We start from the raw sequence: 20,027 nt of genomic DNA, 5'->3' as shown, positions 1-20,027 counted from the left end.
GACTCCTTGTCATTTTGTTATTACCCCTCCAGTCTACGAGCAGCACCGCGTTGCTGTTGCATGTTTTTGTGCGTAGTTGAACTACTCAGGCAATGACTCCATCGCTAATTATAGCTTTCCACTTGAGCAGTGACACAGAGACACGAGCCCTCATGTTAACTTCTCTGTAACTCCGCACCGCCGTGCTTTTCGCATATCCAAGTTTCTGCATTGTGTTCTTCAGCCTTGTAATTTCAGTCTTTCACTTGGAAGTGGCAGCAAACAGTCTTTGGTGTGTTTGTCAGATTCAGAGTTTTTACATTTGGATTTGTTCCTTCCTGAGGGATGAGAGGCTCCTTCAGGTGCGGTTCAGGTGCTGCTGCTGTCAGTCAGTCAAACTTTATTTACACGGCAGCTTTCACATTAAGACGAAACCGAAAAAAATGATGAGAAGCTAAGAAATTGAAATCAAATCAAATGTCGGACGTGCTTTAAACACACCGCGCGCTCATGACTAAGATAACTTATGTCGTTATGATCTGACGGTACATGAACTACTTTTATAAATGTAAACGTGAGACATGAGGGGGGCGGGAGGTGACCAATCAGAGGCTGTTTGTAGCCACGTTTCAGATCAGCTTTCAAAGGCGTTATTGTTCTAATGAAAGCTCACTGATAACATTTTATCTTCTGACAGAGGCTGTAACCATGGCTACACAAAAGACCAGCGTAACGCCATGTTGTTTAATGTTCCTGAATTCATTTTGAAGTAAATTGCAAAACTGATACAAACTAAACTCATATTTGCACATTTGTGTGTCATTTCTTTCTTGGTTTGTCTGAAGGTTCAATAAACAAACATTTTCTTGAAATAATTTCACGGTTCGACTCTCGAGGGTTAAATATCCGTGACATCTGGAGGTGTCGTCACCCGTCACTCTGACCCGTTTCCAGTCACGCCGGCGTTTAAAATGACCACGAGCTCTTCCTGCTGCTTCCTCCAGCACGGCGTGTTTCTGTGAACATGTTGCACGAAATTACATTTAAACAGTGAAATAAATCTGCGTTTGTGCCTTTGTGCAGTTAAACTGATGTTTTATATGAGTGAATCAACTTTATTTAAAATGCTGACAGGAAGTTCCTGGTTTTGGTTTCAGGCAGTTTGACAGAGAGGAGAAATGCCTGAAATCTCAAAGGAGGTTAATGAAAAGTAATGTGATTACTCTCATGTTTTCCGTTTGAAAGACATCTGCAGCATTTCTGAGAGTAATGGAGGAAAGTGTGATAACCGCCTTACATTCATATGCACACACTGTCCACACGTACGGGAGTCTGTAACAGAAATACTCGAGTACACAGAAGGGAGCTTGGATAGTGTGTTTGAGCAAATATACTTAGTTACTTTCTTGCCTTTTGCTGCTTCCTGATGGCGTCCTCGTTGGCGTTCCTTTCCTGGTTTTACCTGCGAGGTGTTTACGACACAGCAAAAACACAGTAAAGCCTGCTGTGATTGGCTGTTTCTGCTCGTCTCCAGATGAAGGTGGAGGGGAGGTCTGCAGCCCCGCCGTGACCGAAGGCCCCGTGAACACGTGATTTTTTTCAGGTTGTAGTTGTAGTCAAATCCTCAGTTCAGTCCATGCATCGATCCAGTCCTGGCTCGGCTGCCCGCTCTGTCCAGAAGGCAGCTCCGCGGGACGTTAGCCGGCTCATCATTCTGGGACGGCTGCCCGGGGGTCCCGGATGACCTCAAGAGTTAAAAGCAAGCAGTGGGAGAGAGACGAAGGCATGGAGGAAGCTGGAGGATGGAGGGATGAAGGTATGTGGACAAAGGAAGCGAGGCAGGAGCAACGACAATGACAGCCGCATTATCCGCTTCGTTCCAGTCGGGCGGCTCTGGTACTCCAGGCTGGAGGGTGGGTGCTGTGAGGCGCTGAGTGACGGGTTACACCTGGCTGACTGATGACATCAGAGCCAATCAGCTGTGCATATTTTACTCTTCTGTGTGAATCTTTTGTTTTCCATCTTTCCCTCCATCTGTCCAGTTTGGGGGGTTTATTTTTGAAAAGAGCTGCTCATCGTTTAATTGGTTAGCACACTTTTAAATGTTAATGAAGCATCAACACCAGACTTTTACCTAAACCACTTCAAGTGAGGAAAAGGTGGCAGACGAAGGTCTAACCACAGCAACTTGTGCCACCTCCACGCCAGCTCCTGACGTTGACTTTGCAGGTGTTGGAAGAACCGAGCAGAAGACGTGAGCTGTGCTCAGCCTCAGAGGTGGGCCGAGGAGCTCGGGAGGTCACGCAGGAGCTCCTCCACATCGAGAGGAGGCAGAGTAGGGGGCTCCGGATGTGACAAGAAGCCTCCTGGAGGAGGCCCTGGGAAGTGGTCAGGAGATCAGCTCCTGGCTGAGGCTGTATGGTGTGTTCTATAACCTTTATTAAAGCAGGAAGACGCGGTGGCTGCAGATCAGGCGGTTGTATGAAGCGCTCAGGAGGAGCAGAGCTGCTTAAGTACTGGACTATTCACCAAAGCGGTGCCCACAGACGGGCCCGACCCTCGTGGCGTCCTGAAGTGGGCTTTTGTCTCGGCTGAAGCGACAGAGTAGAAACATTAACAGCAGAAGAGCAGCGGCGGGATGAGGTTTAGGGACAGCTTCCGGTGAGCGCGAGCCAGCGGAGAATCGAAGCCCTCGTCCTGCAGGTGGACCCGGTGAGCGACTCGTCAGATCTTCCATTTCACTCACCGGCTTCCCCGCCCGCTTTCCCACAGTCCTCTTCTCCTCGGCCTGATAATGACGCTTAAGAAGGTAATGGTGTAAACCCCCCTCTGTCCATATGTGTCTCTACCTCGCTCTCTGGGGAACAAAGAGGCCTTATTATACCTCCCTGTCAGCGGCGTCTCTCCGCGGTACAATCGCTGTTTTCAGCAGCGCTGCCAGCGTGGGGTAAATGGAGAGAGAGGCAGGTAGAGCGAGAACAGCGGCGTCTTTCTCCAGAGGCCGAATCCAGCGAGTTATCTACAAGTGCTTTTGAGTTTGAAATGTCTTTGTATGCTTTTCTTTTTCTCAAAGCTCCAACAGGCAGTGTAATTTATTTGAGGCACTTGTTCTCACACACACACACACTCACACACACGCACTCCTTAAGTCTACAGATATCTTCTTATTGGGGAATCTTTCAATAAATCAATGTGACTTTAAACACATTTCCCAGGCGACGCCTCTGACCTGATAAGAAGTGAACTAATCTCTTTTGAGGCTGCCGGGAGAGCTTTGAACCAAATCTACTGTGCATCTATCACCAAGGTTATTTGTCAATGGCTGCTAATCCCAGGTAAATTTCCCTGGTTTTATATCAGGGTTCTCATGTCTGAAGTTTCTCGGCCTTGGGAAAATAAGAGAGCGGGCTTACAGAAAGGAGGGAACAAAAGAAATGTTATGGATTTCAACAGCAGCAGGAAGGGGAGGGCCGGGGCGCCACGCTATTTATTAATTATTCTTTACTGAGTCAGACAAAGAAATCATTTTAACCAGGATGTGCTCCGTCACAGGAACCCCCAAAATAATCAGCACTAAAAATCACAGTCACTTGTTTTTTCTTTGATGAAGAAAATAAATCCAACCTGCTGTTTCATTACTAAAGTTATAATAAAATACCTAATAATTATTATTTACTGTTGAAAAAGAATCATAATAATCAATAATAATGTTCACTGATCGATAATGTTGGTTTGTAAACAGTTATCTGGACGTTATTTCAAAGTTAAACGGGCATACTGTGGGTGTTATTCTGAGCGTATCAGTGGGCAGGTGGCGGCGACCTGAGTCACATGATCATGAACCTCGTTTCAGAGATTGCAGTCTGCCCGGCACACGCGTGCCATATGACTGACGTTACCGTAGAAACTGGCGCCTTTGAGTAAACATCATTATTAACCACCGTTAATAATAATTATGATAATGTATTTTATTTATAGGCGCTTACATCGAAACAGCAAGTGAAAAACATTTAAACAATTAATGAGTTTCCATGACGACGGGCTGGCGATCACTTATAAAACTTTATCTCAAAATGCGCCTGATCAGCGCCGATAGCTCACGTGTAGTTCATTACAAAATCATCGTTATTGCAGATCTTAATGTTTCTTATGAGCAGAGAGATCAACTAAGCGTGAACTTTGACCCCAGTCTTTGGAGACATATGAATGTGTTTTACTTTGTCAGTCGGCAGCTGACGTCGTGTTTCTGGTCACGTCTTGAACCCAGCTTTTGGGAAATCGTTTTTTCACTACGAGCTCACATTCCAGGGAGTACTGCAGTACTGTAATGTCCTCGAGTAAGCCAAAAAGAGGGTGGTTAAATGAAAGAAGACTAAACTCAAACTTAAAAATCATTTTACCATGTGACTAGTTAACGGCTTCCCCCGTGAAGGAAGCCGAGCCCGTCTGCAGCACACGCTGATCCCATCGTCACCGTTGGTGGGAACTTTCTGGCTTTCTCATTTCTCGAGCCGCTGCACCTCCTCGTGTGGAAACCGACTTTTCTCCGAGCTCCTTTTTTCCTTCCCCTCCTCCGTCCCTTGAAGTCCCCCCTCCCCCCATGTGTGCAGAAGATCATGGAAAATCTCTTGCCATATCTGTCATCTGTCACGCTCTCTGATGAACAGTTTTGATCTCTCACTCCTGTGTTTATGGCCGTTGTCAAGCAGAAAGAGTCGTAGCCGTAAGTGCTTACACCAGCGTGTAAATAGTTTGACGTGTGGCTCTGTAACAAAGTTGTTGGAGTAAATAAGGAACCAAACAACCACGCACAATCGCAATTAAGTTGTATGTCTGCATTATGAAATGTTTGGAGCAGCATGATTTCTGCTCACTCCTCTGCGCTCACCACGCTGCATATCAAAAAGCCTCCCTTTGTTCCTGCTAGAGACCAAAGAGTAAATACGCTGCTTTACCCACACACACACACAGGGATATAATGTGATCGCTGCTCACTTCTTCCACTGTGAGGTCATGGTGTTTGGGTCCAAGTCGGTCGGAGGATCTGCTGCTGAGCGCTTTCACAGCTCTGTGGCGTCACGTATGAAGATGTTCCTCACGTCTGATTCCTGCAGACGGATGACAGACGTCGAGCTGATTCGATTAAAACGGTCAGAGAGAGCCAAACGGAGCTCAGCGGTCACACTGACGACGGCTCTTTGTCCTCACTTCCTGCACTGTTAGTGGTTGACACAGCCACCGTGAGCATTTCGCGATGTCACGTCTTTTATTTTGCAATTGTGGGCTTCCTGCGTGGTTGTAGCACGCCGGCGTGTTTGGCCGCAGGTCGCGTTTGGCCGCAGGTCGCGTTTGTCAGGACTCGGGGAGTTTCAGGCGGGTCGTAAATGACGTCAGAGGCATTTTTAGCGTCGTCCTGCAGGAACGTTTGGGAAAGATTCGGATTATTTTTGATGTCCGAGAAACATTTTAGGAACTGAATGAAATCAGCTGGTGTGGAACGTGTCCTTGCAGAGGTCAGAGGTTACTGGATGGATCTGCCAAAGTGTGCACGAGTGTGTGCACGTTAAATCAGAACAGAGGTTCTGTTGTTTACAGTTTTGCTCTCAAAGCACTGTTTTTCATCATAAAACTATAACTTTTTTCAGCTTAGAACCAAAACAAACAGCAGAGTCTGAAGTCGCTTTGTCAATCTGGGGCGGGGCCTCGCGGTCCCGGACACAGGACAGACCTGAGACAGACGGAGAGGAATGGAGGCAGCGGTTGGGGAGGGAGAGGAGGGGTGTGGGAGTGGGGGTGAACTTGGAAAGGTTTCGTATATCATAATTATCCCGTTAAGTAACGGCAGAGCGGCCTCCCCAGGGGAATTCGTCTTAAATGGAAGATTTGCAAGGAGAACGGGTCAGAGAGAGAGAGGAGCGGCTCCGAGTCGGCAGGAAATCCTGTTTACATTTACATAATCATATCAACACTCCTTCGTCTTCATCGTCTCGCTCTCTGAGAGGAGATGAGGAAGGGCTCGGGGCCGTTTGTTGCCACCGCTCCTCTTTTTTATTTTCTTAAAGTGCAGCCAGTGCTGGCACCTCCGTCACCCCCCTCCCCTCTGCGCTCCTCCCTGTGTGAGGGGATTTCTCAGACCTCTGGCCTCCTCCCCTTGTTCGTCTCATAAATAAGGCATGGCGTGCCGGGCTGCGTGAGCCTTAATTGAGATCTGCTAAGAGCAGCGAGCAGATGTTTGTAGCAGCAACTGTTGAATCATCAGAGACCTCGGCGAGCCACGAAACATCAGCCAGGTGCTCCACTTTTTAATTTCTCACTTTTTTATCTCTTTACATCAAAAAGCTGAGTGTGTGTGTGCAGACAGAAACACGGGTTATTAGCAATGCTAAACTGCTGCAAAGCGGCTTTGTCTTCATGGAAACAAAGACGGGAGCAAAGAAATCTGGAAGAGAAGCCGGATCAGGAGGTCATGGAGGTGTAGAGACGTGTATGAACATGTCTGTCTGATTATTATTGGATGTTTGAATATTAAAAATAAAAAAGGGAGAAGGAGCAGCATGAACGACGCCTCACTTGGATCCATGATAACAGTTTGTTTAAGCCCTTTCTTAGTGTGCTTTTATTTATGTAATGTGAGTTTATGATTAAAGACACATATTCCTTTATTCTGTACAGCTGTGAGCACAAAACGGGAACGCTGCATTAACCTGCAGCTGTGGGAAAAACAGGCCTCAAGAAATGTGCAATGAAGAGCAGGTGGGAGCTCAGTAATCCAGGATATGGTTGTAATCCTAGTTTAATCTAACTCCTATTAATCTGGTTATTTCCTAATAAATAAAAAAAATTGTGATTCCATGCAGACAAACATCTGAGGATTCTGATTTTCTCAGGAAAGCAGTGATTTAAAGACCAACAAAGCCCACATTCAGAGCAGGGAGGCACTAAAACCTGCGGTTTCTCTGTCCTCTTGACGCTCCATAGAGGTCCCAGCATGCCATGGGAGTGCTGGGAACGCCACGACTTTATTTATACAGCAAGAAACAGAAACAAGAACAGGACAGGACGGAAAGAGGGCTCACCCAAAGCCCCCCTCTAACTCATTAGGCAGGCTAAAGCTCCTATTGCGTCCAACCGTCCATCTGACTTCTATTTAAGCAGATGAATTACAAAGAACTTTCAGAGTAATCTGAGTATTCTGGGATCGTTACTCTGTGACGCGTACCTGTGGACCTTCCGTTTTCTTTCCCTCCAGTGTTTAATGGCAGATCTGATTTTCTGATCTCAGTTTTTACACACCACAGCAGAGCACTGCTGCCCTATATATGCTTACTGGCCTATATACTATTGTCCCATTTGCTGCTTCGCTTTGTGCCGGTGATCCACATACATCCTCCATAGTGTGTCATCTCTCTCCTTCTTTGCTTTGGGGTTCGCTGGCACATCAGCAGACTCCTGCTCCCTTCCCATCTCCCATCTGGCTTCATGCCACACCGAATTAGTAACCAGATATGTCACCGCCACTGAGCTGCTGCCGAAAACACTGTCCACTTCTGGGAGGGCCACGGCTTGCAGATTAGCGCCTACAATTAATACAGTGGACTCTCGGGGAGGCTGTCTGCTGTTTGGGGCTCTGCTAAACGAGGAGAGGCGAGATGTTTGCGGCACGATGAGACGGCTCAGAGACGTGGAAACGCTCAGTCATATTCTAACTCTGAAGGTCACGAAGCATCATTGACGCTGCACAGAGTATCGCTTCACGCAGGGGCCGAAAATCAGGCTGGGTCCTCCATATGGCCATATATCCACGTACACCCGTCTATCTGTGGCTGTTCTGTAGGCGGCGTCACGAACAGACTGATTAAAGTGCACAGTGTGTCGGCGTGGATGCTTCGCAGAAACAGGAAGTTTACCAGATATCTGTATCTGAGAGTTGCTGGTCTGCCGCTGCTTCTGATTGGCTAATTGGGTGATTCGTTTACTGCTTTGTCTCCATTTGTGAAGAGACTACAGGTATCCTCTAGTGTACTCACAGCTGTCAGCTGTGATAATGGTGTTAATGGTGACAATGACGAGGGTGACGATGATGATGATGGCAGACCCCGCTATCTCAGGCAGATTTTACTGAAGGTGATGTGAGAGGAACAGGTTAAAGCACCAGAATCACTCAGAGCTCGACCCTCAGACCTCCACTTCTTCTTCTTCTATGTTTAGTTAGGAAAGTAGGGCTGAGACTTCAGTGTGAGTGTGGGCGGGGCTTAAACCCTGATGTTATGGAAGGATATTGTCTTATTCTCTTGAATGACACCACTTTGTTTAATTTCTTCATTGAGTTCTTTTCTACTTTATTACTCGTGTTTCTCGTCTTGGCTGCAAGAAAACTTCCGATACTGTAAATCGCATTTTATCTTAGCTTGCGTTTGTCGTCGTCATCTTCTTCTAGCATAAGTAAAAGTCCTGTGATATGCCTGCAGTTTGTTTGTTAGTGGGTGGATCAGAAGGCAGAGGAAACCCCAACGCTGGGCTTTAATCAAAGTCAAAGCAGCATCGTGCAGCAGCTCGGCCTCCAGCCTCGGCGTGGGTAAGCTCGGTGTCGGTGTTTGGCGATGAGCTCGGCCGTCCGTGTTGCTGAAACAAGTGAAAGGATCTCCTTCCAGTTTATACACTCAGCTCGAGGTTTTCTCGGCGCTCCGCAGCCTTTCTGCACATTCCTGCACCATTATGTGACACTGTCGCTGAATAAAAGGCCGTATTATGTTGCAGCCCCCCCCCCGTAAAAGGGCAGAAGTGGACCGGGTTTTTATCTGCTGAACGAATCAATCAGGATTATGTCAGCTGAAAGGAATCACAGACTGCAGTCTCCAGGCCTGTCTCGGTGTGTGTGGCAGCAGGGATGTGTGATGGAGGACAGCACTTGTTGGATGCTAACATGCTCCGCGTGGTGACAGAGATGTTATTCGAGGGCTAAAAAGCAAGAGTTTTTTTCTATTTATGTATTTCCCCACCCGCCGCCTCCACCGGCCCTCTCTCCTCCTCTATGGGAGGATTGGAAGGGCACTAATTATCATTTCAGCAGAAATGATTAGGAGATCAAACAGGGATCGAATGCCATTTCCTTCCATTAATGCCGGGGGTTTAGAGTGCCTGTCAGGGCTCGGCTTGTCCTGCAGGGAGGAAAAATAACAGGGGAGGATGGAGGAGGGGGCGAGGGGTGGACGGGACAGGGTAGAGGTTTGGTAACGGAGAGACGACAGCTGCTCAGATAAAGACGTTTAAAGCGGGGCACATTTATTTTTCCCAGAGAGCCAGAGGCCGCAGTACTGCCCCGAACAGCAGGTGTCGCCACGCAGCCCGAGCCGCAGATAGGCAGGGAGAAGAAGCCAGAACCAGAAGAAGGTTCATTTAGTTTTTGCACAAATCTCGTCTTCAGGCTGAGGCAGCACGTCCGTCTGTGTAACCTGTGACTCTCGGAGCTTCGGCACTGATACGGCACTAAACGATCGGACGCTCACGTCTGTCCACCAGCAGGTGCACGACTGGTGGCAACAAGTTTTTATACTTATTGTATCTACTTTGCTTTGGTTTTATGTGATTGAAGAAGTTTGTGTGCAGCTCTGTGATGTGATTCAAACCACACCACCCAATCAGGAAGCAGCGTGAGCTCCTGTGCGTCCTGCAGGAAGTCCTCGCTGCCAAAGAGACGACACCGATGCATCTATGTTGATTCTGTTTATGTCTCACATCTGACCTGCACACTGAAAGAAAGTGGTAACCACGGCAACCAATAAAACCTTAAGTTTGACTTTTGAAAACTAAACCGAACAAAAGTCGAACGACCGTCAGAGCCGACGCTGCAACATGTTTAACACGTGCATTTGTGCCGCTGCAGCCTTTCGCACCGTTAACAGTCATTACCTGGAGGTTGGTGATTGGCAGCTATGTGTCTGCAGGGCATCGGCCGGGAGCACGGATGGTGCTGCGGAGTGAACACAGCGACCACGCCGACACGGTTAAACTCAGCCCACAAAGTTGTGACGCCGACATGCTGCCAAACTAAGTTTCCATTAAAAGCGCGATCGAGCGAGGCTGGCGGTAGATGAGCGGATGGAGAGCGTGCACGAGGCTGCGACGGTTCGTGCACGTCAGATGAGAGAAATGTCAAAGAGAATGTGAGAGATGACCTCTGCGCTCATCGCCCATTAATGACCCTGCAGCTCCCAGCTTCATTTTCCCTCTCATCAAAAACATTCAAAAAAACATTTCCTCCTGTCTGCAGCAGTCATTTCCCCCGCATTGTATTTATGTATTGGAAAAAAAGGTAATAGATCAAGCACATTCCATTATTCTCTTATAAGATCATTAGCAAATATAATTAGATATGAAAGAAAGTAATTTGGAGAGAAGAGGAGAGAAAAGCGCTATCAGGCAGAGAAGACAGATTGTAGCATCAGAGTGTTTGGGCTTAAATTGCTCAGCGGAGGTATTATCACGCCGGCAATCTTTTAGCCTCAGAAACAGTTTTGGAGACAGACAGCGAAAGATAGAAAGAGGCCACTAACGCTCACTTCATTGTGCCCCCCCCCAACACACACACACAACTGCAATCATGCCTTCCTCCATCTTCACTCCTCCTCCTCTGGATCCCTCCATCCTGTCAGCTCAGAGTTTGAGTGAGTTTATAAAAAGAAAACAAGCTGCCATGGAGTCATCACCTAATCACCCCCCCCAAGCTCTGGCTTTAAATCGCAGGAACAACAGAAATTGCCTTGAAGTCGCTCGATGAGGAACCTTCTCGCTGCGCCCGCGCACGAGCCGGCGTCACTCTTTGTTGCACCTCAACGCCACGCTCTGTTTGTCTAATAAGGATCAGAGCGCAGCACAACAAGCTGCCGCCACTTCTCCTCACCCGCCTCCTTCTTCTTCTTCTGCTTCTTTAGTAGTGCTTTGAGGGATCGGGGGAAGGAGGGGGAGGAAGGTGGGAAGGGTGAAGAGGAGGGGTGGCGGTGTGGATTTTTCTAGTCTTTTGTGCGAATCACAGGGAATGGTAACTATAAACATCCTGTATTCATTAAAACCATCTAAAAATACAATTTTGGAGGCAGAGGGGGGCGCGGGCTGCGCTCACTTCCTGCGCCGCTCCTCCTCGGTGTATACAAGCCTGCTGCTGCTCATATTTACATATTTAGAAATGCCGGGCTGTACAATGAGGCGCGCCGCTGCCAACGATAACACTCTTTGCCGCTTTGAGGCCGGAAGCCTGCGACAGGGAACAAAGAGCCACCGCCAACATCGCATGCACACGCGCAGGTCACCTGTCCGAACACGCCCCAGTGTGCCAAGCCCATTTCTTCCTGCTCAGCTCTCGCAGGGCGACTTTGCACAGTTCAGAATAAGCCTTCTTTCTGTGACACTCACAGGCGGGCTGGTCGCTGTCAGGCCCGCTCAGGGTCAAAAAAACACGATCCAGAGCCGCTTCTGCAAGGCCTGGAGCTCATGTTCTCTCTGGAATCAGCCGTTTTAGCTCCTCCTCCTGAAAGCCAGCTTTCTTCTGATTGGCTGAGCGCTGTGGGTGTTGAATAACACCTGTCCTACATGGGATCCCGCCTCCTCCACGGCGTGGACGTGAACATGAGTACGAGAGCTCGGACGAATTATTGCATTAACTGTGAGGCTGACATGAAAATGTTTCATCTTCAGTGTGACGCAGCTGCGTGACCTTTATTCCTTTTTCACTTTTTCCCACTAAAGCAAAGAGAAATGTAAATGCTCTGAGCTCAAACAGACAAGCAGCCGCGTGTGTGTGAGTGTTTCTTTGTGAGAGTGCGTGTTTGTGTCTGCATGCGTGTGCATGTGCGTGTCTGGTCCCCACAAGTTTGAAGACATTTTTGAAAATGTGTTTTCAGTGACAGGCTTACAGGCGGGTCAGGGGCTCGGGAAGCATTAAGTCAGATTTCAGATATGAATACCTGACATGCGTGTGTCTCTGTGAGTGTGCGTGTGTGTGCATAAGTATGCGTGTGGTATTTTTGCAGGCTGATGTTAACGTCAGGTGATGCCTCTGAGACGACACACACTCGTCCGCACGCACACACACCCACGCCGGCGTGTACTCCCCGACACATGCTCAGTGCAGCACCGTGCCGTTGCCCCCCCCCCCCCCATTTATCCATTCTGTTAAGCATGACACATGTATTAACAGTAGATGGATCCTGGAGCTGTGTGTCCTCACACCATATGTTGAGCTTTCCCAGATCCTCTCCCGCCGGTGCCGCCTCATGGCGTGCCACAAGAGGGCGCTGTGGTGGCTCGGGCCGACGTATAGATTGTGTGTGATGTTTGTGGGGCGGGCGCAGGGCTGTGTGCGAGGTGCGCTGGCCCACAGACGGCAGACTGTCTGAAGGAAACAAACAGATAAGACTCGCATTCATGTGAGAGATGAATGCCGGGCAGGTTTCTGTGTCTGTGAGGTGCATCTGCCATCTACCCGAATGGGAAATTAAAAAGTGTGAAGGGAAGTTATGCTAAATCTATAAAGTTGGCCGGGAAAGCGCTCCCCCCTCGCAGCGGCAGTTGTTTGGGGAGAAGGAGCAGCGTGCTTAAATAATAACATTCCAGGTGGCTTAGTTAATGAACAGTGAAAATCAAATATGGAGCCTAATCTGGAGCTCGTTACAGGAAGTTTCTTTACAGGGAAGTCAAAGGCAGGAAGTGCCCTTGGGGACAGACTAAACACTTTTTGAAGCTTGAAAACAAGGAAACTTTATTTTGGGTTCGTTTTAGAGGTGTGGGCTGTTCTCACAGCAGACCTGGCACCCACAGTCGGAGCTCGGATCCTCTCGTTGGGATCGCATTTAATGTCTCGTGTGTTTAATGTCCATGCTGCGACTGGAGCTCTGCCCGCTCATCTGAGCACTTCAGCATCTCATTTCCTGGTCTTAGATCGCCATCGTGTGGCTGCAGGTGGGTATGACACCAGTGAGGAGCCATGATCCGGGTCTTTCCCTGGCTCAGGAGGGGCCACTGGGAGGTGAAGGCTCGACTCACAGCCCCTCTAATCATGTGATCACTAAGCAGCCAGTCAGAAGCAGCAGTGTAAGCTCACATTTGTCTGCTGCAGGTGTTAACAGGACCTCTGTTACTTTGTCTTCAACATTAAATGAGTCCCGTACTTTTATTTTTAGACATTGGTTTGCTCAGTATCACGCTGCTGTCCTGCACAGCAAAAATGAGACCATTTGGCCCACAACTGGGTAGACACATGAAACCCCCCTCCCCCCCACCAGTGTTGTGTGTTTTTTTTTACAGAATGAACCTTTCACAGCGTGAGCGCACACACAAGAATGAGTGTTGTGTTTTTGCAGGCACATAAAAGTACGGTTCAAAGAGTGTAGAAAAAAACAAGCAGTTGAAATTATTTGTGAGGTTTTAAAAACAGTGAAAAATCAAATAAAATGTGCAGACAATACCTTTGGTGTCAGTCTTTGTTCGTTCTGAGGAGATGTCGCTTCGTGTGTTTAATGACGCGAGGTCCACGTGACCCAGAGTGAACACAAACCCACACAGTCGACCAGAAATCATCTGAAACTGAAGCTGAGCTGAAAAGAAAGCGAAGTCTGTGTTAGAGCAGATGCTGATTCCTGCATATGTGATGTGTGAGTAAACTCATCTTCAGCAGCGTGTAACTAAAGCTGTCACCACCAGGGGGCAGTGTTTCACAGCAGTACTACACAGTGTGTTTGCTGATGTTGGTAAACAGACTGTACTCAGCAGGATTTATATAAAAGAAAGAAATGAGAACCTGCATGAAGATCAGTCCAGTGGTTTTGGCCTCTTTCAGCATCCTTACACTCTGTGATGTGTACTTGTTGGAGTTTGTGCTGCCGTCTCTGTAGAAACAGACACGTGTCACGTCCGTGAGCGTTTATACATGATGTATAATCTTCTTTCTGGCTCACAATGACTTAATATGATTCATGAGAGGCACGTCTGAGAGATTACAGGCCAACAAGTCATGAACAGTAGTTGAACACGGTTAAGTCTCTTTGCCACGCAGGGCAGCAGCACCAGGTTCCACAGTAGGTGTCCCATACGTGTCGTTCTTTGCCGTGGTTGGACGTGTAGATGGGTGAGCTGCAGAAGCGAAGCGGGGCGCCGTCGGCCGCGGCGCAGAGCAGACGTGTACGTGTGACGGTTCTGTTTGGTTGCAGTTGTAACGCGGAGCGGGGAAGCACGTGAAGTGAGTTTGCTGGGCTCTCCTCCCGCCGCGCAGACAGTCTGAGAGTTATTACTGGCTGCTGAATCTAAGAGATGTTTTATCATGTTATTAGCTCTTTATTTTCCCTCTGTTACGCTGGCACTTCCTTTCATTTTCATATCCATTTCCATACTTGTGAAAGCACAGCTCAAATAAAGCCGTGTTTTAATTTGGTTTTGTCAGATTCATAACGCCACTTTAAAAGAACATGACATGCAAATGTGCTCAGCGGTGTTTTATTGCAAAATAATTTTCAAAGAAGTTGCTGAGGGAATGAAAGTGTGCAAAACCGGGAGGGGGGGGGCTTGTATTATTTAGTGGCCTCTGCTGTGGGACCTAATTACAGTTATGCATTTCTTACTGTATCACAGAGACATAAAACTTTTTTTATTGCAATTACTCACTTCGCTTCTCGCCACTGTCACACTTCCCGTCGCACTTATTGAGCTGGGCGCTGGGCGTGAAAGGCCTGCGCTGCCGGGACTCAAACGTGTTGGCGCCCAATCTCGAAGACATCGTCCCAAACCCCCAAAATGACAAAAAAAAGCAGCGCGAGGAGGAAACAAACAGCCGATTGGTCGACCCACCGACCTCGCTCATGCTTCAGCCTCACAGGAAGCAGAAAGGCAGAAAAGAAGGTGATGCGTCTGTTTTACATCTTAATGAGGCCGAATCTTTCCGAGCAACTGCGCCGTTCATGTATCAACAATGCGCGAGAGCCGGGGAGCGAAAATCTTTCAGAACTTCAGTACTGAAAAGAAAAAAGATTAAATTGATACCCACGTGTTTGTTTATTGGACAGAATGACACTAACAGGGTCACTGTCCTGCCTGCTGCACGTTTCCCATAAAACAGCTGAAACTGCCTCACATGCTGCTCAGTCCAGCTCACATTCATCATGTACAAGGACCTGCATTCACACACGCACACCAGAAAACTTTCAGTTGTCCAATCTGAGCATCCTGACTGATGAATACTGTGTGTGCGTGAGACAGTGATCATGTGACGTCCTGCCTGACAGCTGCTCACGTGCACAGAGCTCACAGGATCAAGACCACGTGTTGTTTTTATAGATGGAGGCTCAAAATGAATGTGAGAGATCTTTGCACGGTTCTTATCCAGGACAGATCCTCAGATCCTACTGGGTCAAAGGTCAGACTGAACCATGACCTTTGACCCAGTAACACAAATGTTCCATCAAAGCAGATCTGGATGAGTTTTTAATAAAGAACAGATGTTTCCATGGAGACCGTGTGGTGATGCGCTTTCAGGGACATTTTTAATAATTGTTCTAAATTTATTCTGAAGGTGTGAACAATGTACTAAAATCATTGAGGGAAAATGAATCCTGCACAAAGTAACATCCACCTGATCCAGTGCATAGACTCAGCCCCACCCTGCTCCTTCAGTTCATCCAGCTTCAGCTTCCAGACTGATGTAAAATGGACAACAACAGAATATAAACACTACAAATTATTATCATATTCTTTGTTCTTATAACTCTGTAAGTGTACGTCCACACGTCCATCTTTGTGTGGCCTCAGCGACCAGCTGACCGCCGTGCGGACGTCACTGTTAGTTACACACCATGATGTTTGTCCATGTGCGTGTGTGTGTGTGAGTGTGTATTCATATCTTTGTGGGGACCACAAATTGGAAGTTTATAATAATTGTGGGGACCAGCAGCCCTTATGGGGACACAATCCAGGTCCCCATAAGTTTGAAGACATTTTTGAGACTCAAAACGTGGTTTTATTGTCAGGGTTACAGCTGGGGTTACAGCTGGGGTTACAGCTGGGGTTAGGGTTGGGGTTACAGCTGGGGTTACAGCTGGGGTTACAGCTGGGGTTAGGGTTGGGGTTACAGCTGGGGTTACAGCTGGGGTCAGGCATTCATTTCTGATGGTTGGGATAGGGGGCCAGGGAAAGCATTATGTCCCCACAAACATATGAAACCACATTGTGTGTGTGTGTGTGTGTGCGGGTCCGTGGTGCTAACCTGCCTCTTGTTCTCTCATTGGCCGTAGTGCATCTGTGGGTAGGAGAGGAGGACCAGCCCATGACCCATGACCCCACGCTGACCCTCGACCCCAACCATCTTAACAGCGACCTTAACAACCACCCTAACAACCATAATGTAGGCGACGCCCACTCTGTAAACAAAGAGTAATGGCCGCGCCAGAGCGAGCGGACGCTGGTGAGGATGGAGGCGGTGATGAAGAGGATGAAGGTTAACGAAGGACACACTATATCAGAGACTTTATTTAAGATGAGAAAACACAAACTACCGTCAGAGCGGCGCCACGTGGACCTAATGACTCTCACAGCCTCCCGGACACTAAAGCAGTGGACTTCCTGTTTGTCTCTGGCGCTCTGAGCGCCCTCCCCACCCCCCGACCCCGTCTTCTCTTCTTCTTCTCCTTCTTTGTTTTCTTTGGATGAAACTACCTGTTAGCACTTCCTGTAAGTGTCCCTGAAACATTCCTCAGCTTAGAGACGCTGTGTCCTTTTTTAAGGTGTAAACTTTAAATCTGCACATTCCCGCCATGCAGAGGACTGGCTGCCCGCAGGCCACGCCTCCCGGCGACGGTGGCACGAAGATGATGCGCGCGTACAGGTTCAGCCCCTCCCTCTGCCTCCGTCTGTTTTTCTGTACCGTACTGTTGTCGCCGCCGCCGCCGCCTCGAGAGAGCGACGGCAAGAGGCAACAGTTTGAGAAGCGGGCGGCGTTTTCAAACGCCGCGTCCTGTGGAGCTGCGGCCGTGTGTAAAATACTGCCACCATCTTTGTTGCACAGTGTTACCGACTACTGAAGACGACGCTTCGATGTATTTACTTTACGAGGAAAAAAAGAAAACTGGAAAAATGCTTATTGTGTATAGCCTTAGAAACACGTCCCCGTTACTGCTTCAAAGCTCCGTAGCTGTGCTCGACCGTAGGCCGTAGGGTTGATTTTCTTTGGATTTTCATATGTACTGTACATGAATAATGCCTTGTCCATTTACCGATGAGAAAAAAAGAGGAAAAAGATGACAATCGTCTCCTGTGCTGCAGACATATTTGCCCCGCCCCCTCCCCGTATATACAGAATCATTATGCATAGAGGGACTCGTCCTTTCTTCTTTCTTTGATTCGTTTCGATCTCCCGAGTATTTTGCACTGTGACAGTATTATAAATCCAACCTATACAGTACAAACTAGCTAACTAAATGAAGGTGTGTGTTTGTGTGTCCCTTGGCATTGTGAAATGTTTCTACGTCATTTTTTGTGAACCCAGAGAAAAGTCTAAAGCGGTATGTACAGTCCAACTATAAGACTTCTTTTTTAGTTTACTGTTTGTGGCTTCTTTTGTATGCTGACCCCTGACCCCTCCCCGACCCTCAGCGTAGGCCTGCTGCTGCTTGAGCCCGGCTGATCGTTCTCTGCAGTATATCCTCCCGTTTTTGTTTCTTTGATTTACGTAGATGGCAGTAATCTTTGAAAACAGAGGATTCGAAATCAAACTAGTGAGAGTGAGACGCGAGGAGGAAATGCTCGAGGCGCTTCGGAAGCGACCTCCGACCTTGCTCTCTGTTTTCCAGCCGTGTAAAGATTCATCTCTGAACCAGCTCCGATGATCATTCCACCCCACGTATGATGTACAAACCTGTCTTGTGAGCTCCACACTTTTCTGTTTGCTGTATCCTCATGGCAGATGCTTCGTTTTGTAACTACTGAACTGTACTTATAATAAAAATAAAATGTATTCCAACTAAAAAAGGATTGTCACAGAGCACCCGCCTGCTTCCTGTTTCACTTTCTTCTTCTTTCCTTTGGGTTTGTCGCTGTGGTGTCACCCCTCCGTCAGCTGATGTTCCACACCTGAGTGAAACGTTCAGCTTTCAGGAAGCTTCTTCGTTATTTTTCAGGGCTGAAAACACTGAACCCAGATCAGTTCTTCACCGCCTGCAGGAGCGCTGAAGCTGTTCTCTGAGCATCGGTGTGACGATTCACGTCTGAAGCAGAGCAACCAGCATGTTTGATCTGGTTCTGATAATTCACTGCAGGATACGTGACAGAGTGCACGCTGGGTAAAGTTCGGAGGCGCCGTGTGGACAGGTGTCTGCTCAGGACAGGTGAGAGCAGAACGCTCTCCTTTTTACCTACGTTTGATACCAAGGCCAGCTTCTAGCTTCAGGGTCAAAATCATTTTCTAATAAAGTTATTTTATTAACATTAACACAGCATCAGAGGTCACATGTCACAGTTTGGACCGGGTCGCAGCTGACCTCTGCAGGTGGCTTGATTACAAATATCAACATCATACCACAAAAACCAAAGACGCCGCGAGAGCCTCACTGAGAGCGTGCACACAGATTTATGAGGAAACCGTGACTGGCCTCTCACAAAGGAAGTAGTCAGGAAGTGTTACAGGAAATCAGGACGCTAACATGGTGCTGGTTAGTTACCCATGAAGGCGTCCTTTAAGAAAGAAACGTCGGGTCCTCGAGCTGCTAGAGCCGACACGCCTGCCCTTCAGGTTTGTGTTGACCCAGACTTGGGCCTGTCAGAGCAGGTGAAACTCCGCTCAGACCAATCCAGGTGTGTCACCTCTGGAGCTGAGGAGGGGCGGCTGTTCAGACAGTCAAAACTCCAGTTCGCTAAACCTCTAACCAGAGAATGGTAAATGGTAAATGGCCTGCATTTGTATAGCGCTTTTCTAGTCCCTAAGGACCCCAAAGCGCTTCACACTACATTCAGTCATTCACCCATTCACACACTGGCGATGGCAGCTACATTGTAGCCACAGCTGCCCTGGGGCGCACTGACCGGCTGATGGAGTAAAAATCCACAGAAACGCAGTTCGTCCTGCATCCACTCGCACTTCACCTGCTCCATGAAGCTCCAGGAGAACGATCCAGGCGCTCCATCATGTGACCGATCAGATTATTGATCCAAGATGATCAGCTCCGCTCACAGTTCTAACAAATATTCATCATCTCAGAGATGATCCGAAGCAACGCCTCACAGCAGGACCCCAAACAGGGTCAGGCTGCCCGGGTCAGTGCCCGACTCACTTTTAAAGAGATCAAAGCTCCCACGCCTGTTCCCAATAAAGCCACACACACACACACGTGCGCACACACACAGTGAAAACAAGTAATTTCCTGATAGCTCTCATATCCAGCTGTGAGTGTGTCTGATTAAAGAACACATTAGGCCATCTGTGTGTGAGAGAGCGAGCTTTCCCTCTCATTTAACTGCCTCTCTTCCTTCAGATTTTTTGCATTTTCGCTGCCGTGTGTGTGTGTTGTGTGATGACGCTGTGCAGTTGTGGCAGTGTGTGGTTGGTCACCGGGCAGATGGTGGCCTGCAGATGAACCGTCGTCTCAGCCTGTAATTTCCCTCTGTTTCCACCACATTAATGCCGAGGCTTCACGGTGCCGCGCTGCACTTTCACCACCAGAGGGCGCCACAGACCAGCTGTTGGGACAAGCCGGCCGTTTCTGCACATGCTCTGTGGACTGGCACACTTCGGTGTGGTGCTGTCCTTTCTGGTACCTTTAAAATGAGCTCTCGCTCTGTTGGTGCAAGTTGTCCATCAGGATCTCTGAGTATGAGAAACAGAAGACAAAGAACGCATTCATGTTAAAGGTTTTTTTGTTGTCTTTTTTAATTCATCAGAAATTTGTGAACACTAACATCTGTCCGACGTTTGCTTCTCCTTCCTGTAAATAAGAGTCGTCAAACAGAAAAGCGCTATATAAATGCAATCCATTATTGTTATTATATGGCCTGCAAAGCCGAAGCGGCACACTGGA

The 20,027-nt window shown here is 48.1% G+C and overlaps 1 protein-coding gene and 1 long non-coding RNA gene across 10 annotated transcripts in view; one reads left to right on the top strand and one right to left on the bottom strand.

Moving 5' to 3' along the window:
* Positions 1-20,027, bottom strand: part of LOC147338426 (uncharacterized) — a 97,314-nt gene that overhangs the window by 12,558 nt on the left and 64,729 nt on the right. The window contains exons 2-4 of the long non-coding RNA XR_015127098.1: positions 19,562-19,816; positions 13,772-13,859; positions 13,440-13,568 (exon numbers count right to left, since the gene is read on the bottom strand). This is a non-coding gene — a long non-coding RNA (uncharacterized LOC147338426). The remainder of the gene's footprint in view (positions 1-13,439; positions 13,569-13,771; positions 13,860-19,561; positions 19,817-20,027) is intronic.
* Positions 1-20,027, top strand: part of znf536 (zinc finger protein 536) — a 216,622-nt gene that overhangs the window by 178,066 nt on the left and 18,529 nt on the right. The window contains exon 7 of one of the 9 annotated variants that reach the window (XM_086281103.1): positions 16,254-18,067. The exons of the other annotated variants lie outside the window; for them this stretch is intronic. Within the exon in view, the coding sequence (XP_086137229.1) occupies positions 16,254-16,396 (143 nt within the window). The 3' untranslated portion in view covers positions 16,397-18,067. Of the gene's footprint in view, positions 1-16,253; positions 18,068-20,027 lie in introns of those variants that run through there. 9 annotated transcript variants of the gene reach the window in all.

The sequence above is a fragment of the Aulonocara sp. 'chitande type north' Nkhata Bay genome, linkage group LG1, assembly GCF_057382095.1.
Source record: "Aulonocara sp. 'chitande type north' Nkhata Bay isolate Kocher_YH1m ecotype deep benthic linkage group LG1, A_spYH_male_GT1.1, whole genome shotgun sequence".
Lineage (NCBI taxonomy): Eukaryota > Metazoa > Chordata > Actinopteri > Cichliformes > Cichlidae > Aulonocara > Aulonocara sp. 'chitande type north' Nkhata Bay.
This window is presented reverse-complemented; position numbering and strand designations above follow the sequence as displayed.